General features: G+C 51.6%; 4 protein-coding genes across 4 annotated transcripts; 2 read left to right on the forward strand and 2 right to left on the reverse strand.

Moving 5' to 3' along the window:
- Positions 1–151: 151 nt before the first annotated feature.
- Positions 152–2488, reverse strand: NCU01233 (aldose reductase). The gene is made up of 3 exons (XM_956506.2): positions 2296–2488; positions 1403–2208; positions 152–1336 (listed from the first exon to the last, which is right to left on the reverse strand). The coding sequence occupies exons 1-3, from the start codon at positions 2335–2337 to the stop codon at positions 1315–1317; spliced, it is 870 nt and encodes a 289-aa protein (XP_961599.1). The 5' UTR covers positions 2338–2488; the 3' UTR covers positions 152–1314.
- A 33-nt stretch (positions 2489–2521) lies between these two features.
- NCU01234 (eukaryotic initiation factor 4A-12) lies at positions 2522–4626 on the reverse strand. Its single transcript, XM_956507.2, has 4 exons — positions 4252–4626; positions 3130–4170; positions 2878–3075; positions 2522–2815 (listed from the first exon to the last, which is right to left on the reverse strand). The coding sequence occupies exons 1-3, from the start codon at positions 4352–4354 to the stop codon at positions 3017–3019; spliced, it is 1203 nt and encodes a 400-aa protein (XP_961600.1). The 5' UTR covers positions 4355–4626; the 3' UTR covers positions 2522–2815; positions 2878–3016.
- Positions 4627–4788: 162 nt separating this feature from the next.
- On the forward strand, positions 4789–6771 carry NCU01235 (splicing factor 3a subunit 3). The gene is made up of 2 exons (XM_956508.2): positions 4789–5023; positions 5081–6771. Exons 1-2 carry the CDS (start codon positions 4934–4936, stop codon positions 6494–6496), a joined length of 1506 nt encoding a protein of 501 aa, XP_961601.2. The 5' UTR covers positions 4789–4933; the 3' UTR covers positions 6497–6771.
- A 126-nt stretch (positions 6772–6897) lies between these two features.
- Positions 6898–8338, forward strand: NCU01236 (GIY-YIG catalytic domain-containing protein). Its single transcript, XM_956509.2, has one exon. The coding sequence runs from the start codon at positions 7100–7102 to the stop codon at positions 8306–8308; it is 1209 nt and encodes a 402-aa protein (XP_961602.1). The 5' UTR covers positions 6898–7099; the 3' UTR covers positions 8309–8338.
- The last annotated feature ends 1054 nt before the right edge of the window (positions 8339–9392 follow it).

Here is a 9392-nt window from a genome sequence, read left to right on the forward strand (position 1 = left end):
GGCTCACTGTGCGTGACAAACGCATTCAGAGACTCAGAATCTCGGACGATGTGGCACATGGGGCATCGAAAAGTTTTTTTTGGTAACGATCTTGTCTGCGGGACCCCAGTTATGGCGGCAAGGCTTTGAAAGAGCGCTACTGCATCAAGCACACCGCAAACATCCAACCGTAGCTTTGGGTGACCCAATCCGACATATGTGTTTCTACAACGTTTCACTGCATCGTGAACGGTGAAACTACCTCAGTCGGCCAGAGGGATGAGGATTTAATCGTACCAGATCCAGACAATCCGTGGAGAATGATCATAACCAGCCGAATAATTCTTTCACCGCTCTTCATGCGTTAAGTTCGTTCGAGATCAACTAGGTTGCCTTTCCAGTCGCCAATGGGTATGATTCTCGACGTCGCCGAAGATAATTTCAAAGGATGATGATGAATGCTGTCACACCAGTTCTCCCGACCAGCTTATACGTAGATACAGTACAGTCCAGTACTGGTTCGTTTGTGAGTTCGAGACCTCGGTCATCACTTTGGTCAAACAGGGCTTTATTTTCGGGACTCGATGTTCAGGTAACATTAACCGTACTCCGTGCGTCTTTGGGTGATATACGGCATCGTAAGCAGGTGAAGCTGTCATTCATTCCACCTGGAGATTGAAGCACCTTCCTCTTTCACCCTGAGCCGCCTATGGTTCAATGATCTTCCCCGCTCGTGTAGAAAGCTTTTCAATGTATCACAAGGACACCTGTAGCCTCTGGTAGGTCTGCACTCATCATCCAACTCTGTAAACGGTGCCGAATGTGGGTTGAGGATGCAGGATTGCCTCCTCTGCAACTCGGATCCATTCCCAGAAGGAACTCATAGTCTCCTGACGGTGATATGTCGGCAATGAAGGTCGGACTTGGCGGGTTTACATGGTGACCGCCAAGGACGGCCGTCCCTATGATCTGGAATCCATTTTCCGTGGACAGTGCTCTACCTCCCCATCAACTTGCGGCTCTCGAATAGAACCGGGGTCTTATTACCACCTCAAGTAAGAAGACAAGAAGATATGGTGTGGGGAGGAACCAGTGCCACCAGAATAACGGAGCTTAAAGGTGTTGCCTGGTTTGTGTAATATGTTGATGTGGTAAGAAAGGACAAATCGCATATATCTTGTGTTTGCGAACCGATTGTGAGGACAAGAAATAAATACGCTGGTTTAGTAAGTCTACGTATCTGCAAATCAGACCATAACATCAAGTACATGGAGGCACCAGAACTGGTAAATCCGAAGGTACTTGGGCGAACGTGTAGGCACGAACCGAGAACATCTAGTCCGCATCAGTAGGATCCCTACGTACCGCCAAGCGTCAGTAAGTCAGCGCACCACTCGAGGTTTGGAATGAGGGGAAATCTTACCAATCAGTAACCAACTTCTCATCCAACCCATCCAGTTTCTCCATATCCTCCTCGGCCAACTCAAACCTACCCACATCCGCATTCTCTACCAACCTCTCCTTCTTGGTACTTTTCGGCAGCGTCACGAACCCATGCTGCACCGACCACCTAACCAACACCTGCGCGGGCGTGACCCCGTACTTCTTTGCCACCGCTGTCAAGACGGGATGCTTCATGCGCATCCCTCTCGCTAGCGGCGCGTACGCCTCGATGACAATACCATACTTCTCGCACGCGGCCCTGATCTCCGGCTGCGTGTTGAATGGATGGCATTCAATCTGGTTCACGAGAGGCTTGATTTTAAAAGGTGCTGACATGACCTCGTCGAGATGCTTGACGCCGTAGTTCGAGACGCCCGCCATCTTGACCTCGCCCGCGAGTACCGCATCTTCGACCGCTTTCCAGCTGGTCAACCGGGCTTCGCGGCCGCCAAGCGGGCTGTGCAGGAGGAACAGGTCAATGTAGCCAAGTCCAGAAGCCTTCACTGACTTGGAGATCGAAGCGCGAACAGCGTCGTAATTGGTGCTGTTGTCGCGCAGCTTGCTGGTGAAATGAACGTCTTTGCGGGTGAGGCCCGCGGTGTTTTCGGGGGAGGACAGGAAGGAGAGGATGGCTTGGCCGGCTTCGCGTTCGTTGTAGTACCATTGGGCGCTGTCGAAGCCGCGGTAGCCGGCACCGAGGGCCCAGCGGACCGCGCGTGTGGTCTCGGGGCCGGACATCATGTAGAGGCCGAGTTGGATTTGGGGAATGGAGAGGCCATTAGAGAGCTTGGTGGGTGTTAATGAGTTGCTAAGCGAACCTCATGGGGCTTGTGAGGTTGGAGATGAGGAGAGTTTCAGCATGTCGAATCGTACCTTGACTCTGCGGCTCAACATGTCTGTCACGGTTTCAGGCATTTTTGACTCTTTTGTTCGGCGAATGTGTTCAGAAAGTTGGGTAGGTGTTGTCTGCCCTGTGAGGTGAAAATGAGCATACTTATTGTCGGGTTGATGTTGGAGTTAATCATCAAAGTCCCCACTCTTCCGGCGGACGATGACAACATCGCCGGATATATTTCGGTTTTGTTAATTACCGTATCAGTTGACCATTGCGCGCAATTCCTTGCCTTGCCTTGTATTGTAGCGACCATTGTTACGTCAGAAAGCTGTCATGCAACTCCACAATGCGAAATAAACCCCGGTAGGGGCTAAGCGTGTTGTGATCGCTTACTGAACTGTACGCTAGGTATTAGACTGACAAAAAAAGGTTCGTTGTTGATATCACAACCATAGTATCTCAAGATCAAGTGATACCTGGAATATTCCAAGTCTTGTGAATTTCTTGTTCGCATGCTAGCATTAACACCTAGATATGTTCTCCAATCTGTAAAGCGTCCTTGTCGTATGGTCAGCAAGATGTATACAAGGAGGAGCCGGGATTGTGGAAGGCTACCGTACCTTAAGGCCGACATGCCCCTTTCCTCCCACTTGAATTCTGTCCTGTTGAAGCCACCCTTTGTGACCTAATCAATGACGGACGCGACCTGCCCCTTCGCATTTTGACCAATGTGCACCTGAAACACCCCGCGCTAGCCTCTTAGGAGATAAGGTCGGCAACATTCATGGGCATCTCATCAATCTGGGTCGAGTAGTACACTGTATCTCCCGTTAGCAAACGAAGGCGCCGAGGTTAGATTGCCCAAAACTTACACTCGATATCACGCAAGATGCGGACATCCTCGCTAGTAACGAAGTTGATGGCGACACCCTTGCGACCGAATCTACCTGAACGACCGATGCGATGAATGTAGTTTTCACGGTTGCTGGGAAGATCATAGTTGATAACCAAGCTGACCTGCTGAACATCGATACCGCGGGCCCACACATCGGTCGAGATCAGCACTCTGCTATTGCCCTGTCTGAAATCCTGCATAATGCTGTCTCTCTCCTTTTGGGGCATATCGCCGTGCATGCTGCTGACAGTGAAGTTGGCTTCGCGCATCTTATCGGTCAACCAGTCGACCTTCCGGCGGGTGTTGCAGAAAATAACGGCTTGTGTAATAGTCAGAGTGTCGTAGAGATCGCAAAGAGTGTCGAACTTCCAGTCCTCCTTCTCCACAGCAATAAAATACTGCTTCAAACCCTCGAGGGTCAACTCGTCACGCTTGACCAAGATACGAACAGGGTCGGTCATGAACTTGGTGGTCATGTCGAGCACATCATAAGGGAGGGTGGCAGAGACGACGACGACTTGTGTGGCAGGCGGAAGATAGCGGTACACATCGTAGATCTGCTCGCGGAAACCCTGGTTGAGGAGCTCATCGGCTTCATCGAGAACCAGCATCTTGATGTGTCTGGTGCGGAGATGACGGCGGCGAATCATGTCGGCAACACGACCAGGAGTGCCAGAGACAATGTGTTGACCATAGTCGAGCTTGCGAATATCCTCGCCAACGTTGGTGCCACCAATGCAAGCATGGCATTGGACGTTCATGTAATCTCCCAAAGCCATCACAACGCTCTGAATCTGGGTCGCAAGTTCGCGGGTCGGGGAAAGGACGAGGGCCTGGGTCTCGCGCACGGCGGTGTCGATGACCTGAAGCATAGAGATCGAGAAAGTGGCTGTTTTACCGGTACCGGACTGGGCCTGGGCGATGGTATCGCGACCCTTGCAGATCTGAACGATGGCGCGGGACTGGACAGCAGAGGGGGACTCATATCCGTAGGCGTAGATGCCGCGAAGGAGACTCTCTGTTTTGAGAACCAGTTAGTTTCAATCCAATTCACTAAGCCACAGCAACCATGAAATACATGCGATGCGACAAGACTTACCCTTCAAGGACATCGACTCGAAAGTCGGATGAACCGTTACCTCCTTGGAGGTGGAGAACTGAATCTTTTCATCGGCCTTGCGATCGATTCCGCCGTCAGCCATGGTGGGCGATTCTGTCGATGGATCGGGTATGTTTCTGAGGTGTGTCAGGGCCGAGGACGCGATGTTGTGGGTGCGGATGTTGACGATGCGGTTCGACCGGAGTGTTGACTTCGTTATTGGAAATTATTTGCACCCGAGACAAAAACAGTCCACTGTACCGAAAGCGCGACAGTGATTGACGATGGATGCGATGTCGACGTGTGGCGTGCACTGGAGTGGAGCTTTCCCGTTGTCAAAAAAAGTTGCCAAGATGACAAGCCTTCAGGTCGGCAGAATGTCGGCCAACCTTATTTAATGGAACGACGGGGGATCTGTGACAGGGCAGTTGGTGGATTTCGCTAAGGACTTGCCGGGGAGTTCTTTGCCTGCCGCGACGTGTTTCTCTGCTGTTCTTTCTGGACTTCGTACACGGAAGCAACTGGTGGCGCCGAAAAAGCACGTTTCAACAACCTCTCTTCTAGAAATCATCCTAGTTTTCCAATTCGCAATTCTGCACCCCGACACGACAAGTCCGGCTCTTCTACGCGCATTTTCACTTCTTCTTGAATAGGGGAATTCGCGGGTGTCACATTGGTCAACATGTTGATAGAAGAGCAGAGATACATTCACGAGGATCTCGAACGCCTCGAGCAGGGTATCGCGGACCGTTTGCGCGACGAGCCAAAACAGGCATGTTTCCTCCACGCGAAGTATCTCTCAAGACCTTCTGTGCTGACACATTCTTAGATTCATGAACGTCTTAATCGTGACCATGAGATATCCCAACTCCTCGATCAGATTCAACACCAGTCCCGTGAGCTTCTTCCCCTATACGAGGACAAGACTGGAGTGCGCTCCAAGGAAATCCAGCAGATTGGCAGTGGTGACCCCTTCGAGGAATTCTACAAACAAGTAGCCACTATCAAGGAACACCACTCGCGGTACCCAAATGAGCAAGCCGAGAACTCGGAAAACTGGTACCGGCCGCGGAAGCATGGCGACGATCAGCCATTTTTGGTGGAAAGCATGTTCTCGGGCGAAGAGGCATACGGCCGTTTCTTCGATTTGCACGCCAGCCACGAATCCTACCTCAACCTTCCCAATGTGAAGCGACTCCCGTATATGCAGTATCTTGAAGTTTTTGACAACTTCCAACCCGGTTATGGTGGAGTCAAGCGGGCCGACAAGTTGACCGATCAATATTTCAAGTACCTCGGCGAGTTGATGGAGTATCTGGAATCCTTCATTCGACGTACGCGACCACTCGAAAATCTCGAAAAGGTGTTTGGTGGCTGGGACAAGGAATTCGATTCGGCTTGGGAAAAGGACGAAATTGAAGGCTGGCGCAAGGAGAAACTGGCGGCCAACGGCTCTGCGACAGACCGCACTCTGAGCAGCGCTGACGCGGTTTGGTGCGAGGCATGCGAGAAGGAGTTCAAGAACGAAAACGTTTACAAGAACCATCTTACCGGCAGGAAGCACATCAAGGCCGCTGAGGTGTTGGCGGCGATTCACGGAGAGTCGGCCAACGGTACATCAAACGGCACGGTTGCCCCGCTAGCGCATCGCCTCAAGGAACGGGCGGTCGCTGAGAGGGAGTACCGCATCAAGAAGCTCGCCAGCGCTATGAAGACGGAGCGGGACGACACAAGAGTGAACGTTGAACGTAGGCAAGGCATGACGGAGCGTGAGCGGCAACAAGAGTTGGAGAATCTCTACAACACCACGTTCAGAAGGCAGGCTAAGGAGGCTGAGGAAGACGAGGATGATGGCGGAGATGATAAGATTTACAATCCGCTCAAGCTACCGCTGGCTTGGGACGGAAAGCCGATTCCCTTCTGGCTCTACAGGTTGCATGGTCTGGGTCAAGAGTTTCCCTGCGAGATCTGTGGCAACTTTGTCTACCGCGGCCGGCGTGCTTTTGACAAGCACTTCAACGAAACAAATCACATCACCAACCTGAAGCGTCTGGGTATCACAAACACACATCTGTTCCGAGACATCACGTCTATAGAGGAGGCGGTGAGGCTTTGGAACAAGATCCAAGGTGACTCGAGAAAGACCAACGTGGATGAGGGCTCGATCGTGCAGATGGAGGACGCTGAGGGTAATGTCATGCCTGAGAAGGTATATCTTGATCTGCAGAAGCAGGGTCTGCTTTGAGAGGTTTTAAGAGGATGGATGAGCAAGGTCAAAACACCCCTCTGAGACATTAACATAATACCCCAAAGTCCTCCCCGTCCAAAACAGAACTATGAATTCGGACTACTACATAAACCAATACATAGACAGCAAGATTGTTCGACATTTCATCCTGTAGACTCAACAGAGCAGCCAAGGGCTTAGAAAGCTTGGGCCCACCAAAGTGGGGTATGGCGAAGTCAAGGGCGTGAAATAATTGGGCAGCCATTCCGGGTACTGCGGCCATGAATAAACAACATCTTGTAAACAAAGACGGCAACTTCCACTTCTTCACTGTCACCAATTTTCATCACGTATAAACTTGGTTACCCTTTGCCTTTTGCACCTCGAAAATACCACAATCGCCCAATGGGTGCAATCAACGAATGTTCGGTACTTCTTGGCGACTGTCCTGACTGACGCGACACTCGGTTCACATCTAATTCATTATCAAGCACATCGTCCACCGGGAAATTCCCAAAAGAAACAAGGTCTTGACTGCAAATGACAACAAGCCAAACGTCACGACAACCTCACCTATAGAAAACATTTCCAATTCCCTCCCAATAGGGGAAAACAGAAACGATGTCTACCACCACCACCCAAATCCAACCCAAACCCATCCCCGCCCTCTACACAGTCTACATCCTCCGCTCCCAGCCCCGACACGCTTCCCTCTACATCGGCTCCACGCCTCACCCACCCCGGCGCCTCTCACAACACAACGGGCTCGCCAAGGGTGGCGCCTATCGCACTTCGAAAATATCTCTTCGGCCATGGAACATGGTCTGTCTGGTCTCCGGTTTTCCGAGCATGATTGCCGCGCTGAAATTTGAATGGGCGCTGAATAACCCACACAAGTCGCTGCATATCCCTGCCGAAAAAAGGGCCGAGGCAGTGAAGGGACTGGGGAGGAGGAAGACGGGACACCTGAAAAGGCCGAGGAAGAGTTTGGTGGGGGTGATGGAGGCTTTGAGGATGTTGGTGGGGGTGAGAAGCTTTGGGAGGTGGCCTTTGAGGGTGCATTTCTTTGAGGAGGATGTTTGGAGGGTCTGGGAGAGAGGTGGTTGGAAGGCTAAGAGTGGCGGTGGAGGGGTGGGAGAGCTGGGAGACTTGAAGGTAGAGGTGGTTACGGACTTTGGCAGTCCGACGGCGCCACAAGGGGCGGGCGTGATTGGGATGGGGGAAGAAGCTGAGAATGACCCGCACGATGACGACGACGGCGACGACGCGCAAGATGAGAACAAACATGGGATCTATGCTTTACCGCTCGATTACGCGCCGATAAAAGACTATGTGGCCAAGAGTCAGGAGATTTGGGAGTTTGAGAGGCAGGGGAGCTGTGTGGTGTGTAAGGAAGCTATGGTGGCGGGAAGGGGGTTATATGCGATCTGCCCGAATACAAGCTGTGAGGCTGTAGGACACCTTGACTGTTGGAGCCGGTGTCTCCTGAAGCAAGAAACAAGGAGGATGAAGATCGATGAAGGGGATGAGATACTTCCAGTGAAGGGAGAGTGTCCAAAGTGTCACGGCGAGGTTCTTTGGGGAGATATGATGAAGGAGTTGACATTGAGGATCAGGGGGCAGGCAGAGGTGGAGAAGCTGCTGAAGAAGAAGAAGAGGCGAAGGGCAGCGAAGGGCAAAGAGAAGGGCAAAGGGAAGGTCGCTGATGAGAAAGGGAACAATGCTGAGGGGAGAAATACAAAAGGGAATCGAGAGGTGAAGACGACGCCTCAGAGGGTCGTGGAGGATAGCGAAGACAGCGAGTTTCTCGATATCGCGTGCCTTCAGTAGGCGAAAGAATTCCACTCTTCAGAGAGCTGACTCTAATTGCTGGCCCAACCACGATATGCTCTTATTGATTTATCCTTGGCCTCTGGGACTCCAAGGCTGATGCGTGCCATGACATAATCAAGTTGGTCGACTCAAAGCATCAGACCAACCAACAGAAACAGCTAGGGAAACCACAGATGTGATTGGACTCATTGGGGAAGAGGCTCGGAGGGTTGAAAGAGAGGTGCCGGTTGCGGTCTCACGTGTCTGCTGAGTCATTCAGATCTGCCCCGCCAACGCAGCGAAATCGCCCCAGTCTGCTGGCCTTGGCATTTCTCTTCAACGTCAAGTCTTTTCTGATTGGAGGGCGATGCGACTACTGACGGCCATACCCCTGTCAATATCAGGGCCTTTCTTTCGGTTCGACCGGTGCTTAGATTTCCCGGGTCCATCGAGTCCATCTTTTCTCTTTCATGGAACTGGACATGATGGGATGTGGTCTCCAGGCATTTTATGACTCCGACTGAACCCCGAGTCGGACTGCCACCTGGAACTGCCATGCACATTTGGCCGCTTGCGGTATTCCAATTGTCGCATTGCCCTATGGCTTTCCTCCAGATTCAGGATATTGTAACAACCTGCAGACTCACCATACATTTGTGATCATTTGAACAGTTGCGATTTTGGGAGGACTGATGATCGTGCGTCTAGTTTTATTTCTTTGCTGGCCACGGGCGGCCCAATCGATCGAAACTTGCGAGAACCCAAAATCTTTGGACGATATTCGCTATTCCAGTGGGCATGGTGCAGTGGAAGGCACAAGTTTTTGTTTCCGGATGCATAAAAGCTGACCACCCTCCGCTCTTTTATTCCATTGATTCCTTTCTCATACTCCAGCGCCATGACAGTGATGTTTCAAAACGAAGTATATCTATCCTTCCTCAAACCATATTGTTCGGTCGTGCATTAGAGTCATGATGGCGCATTGATGCCTATACCGCAGCTCGGACCTTCACCCCTGCCAATATCTCGACGACTGGAGGGGATCAAGCACAACACAGTTTGCAGGAGTACACTGTGTTTGCGGCGGATGGACGAGACTTGC

The sequence above is a fragment of the Neurospora crassa genome, linkage group V, assembly GCF_000182925.2.
Source record: "Neurospora crassa OR74A linkage group V, whole genome shotgun sequence".
In the NCBI taxonomy this organism is placed as follows: domain Eukaryota; kingdom Fungi; phylum Ascomycota; class Sordariomycetes; order Sordariales; family Sordariaceae; genus Neurospora; species Neurospora crassa.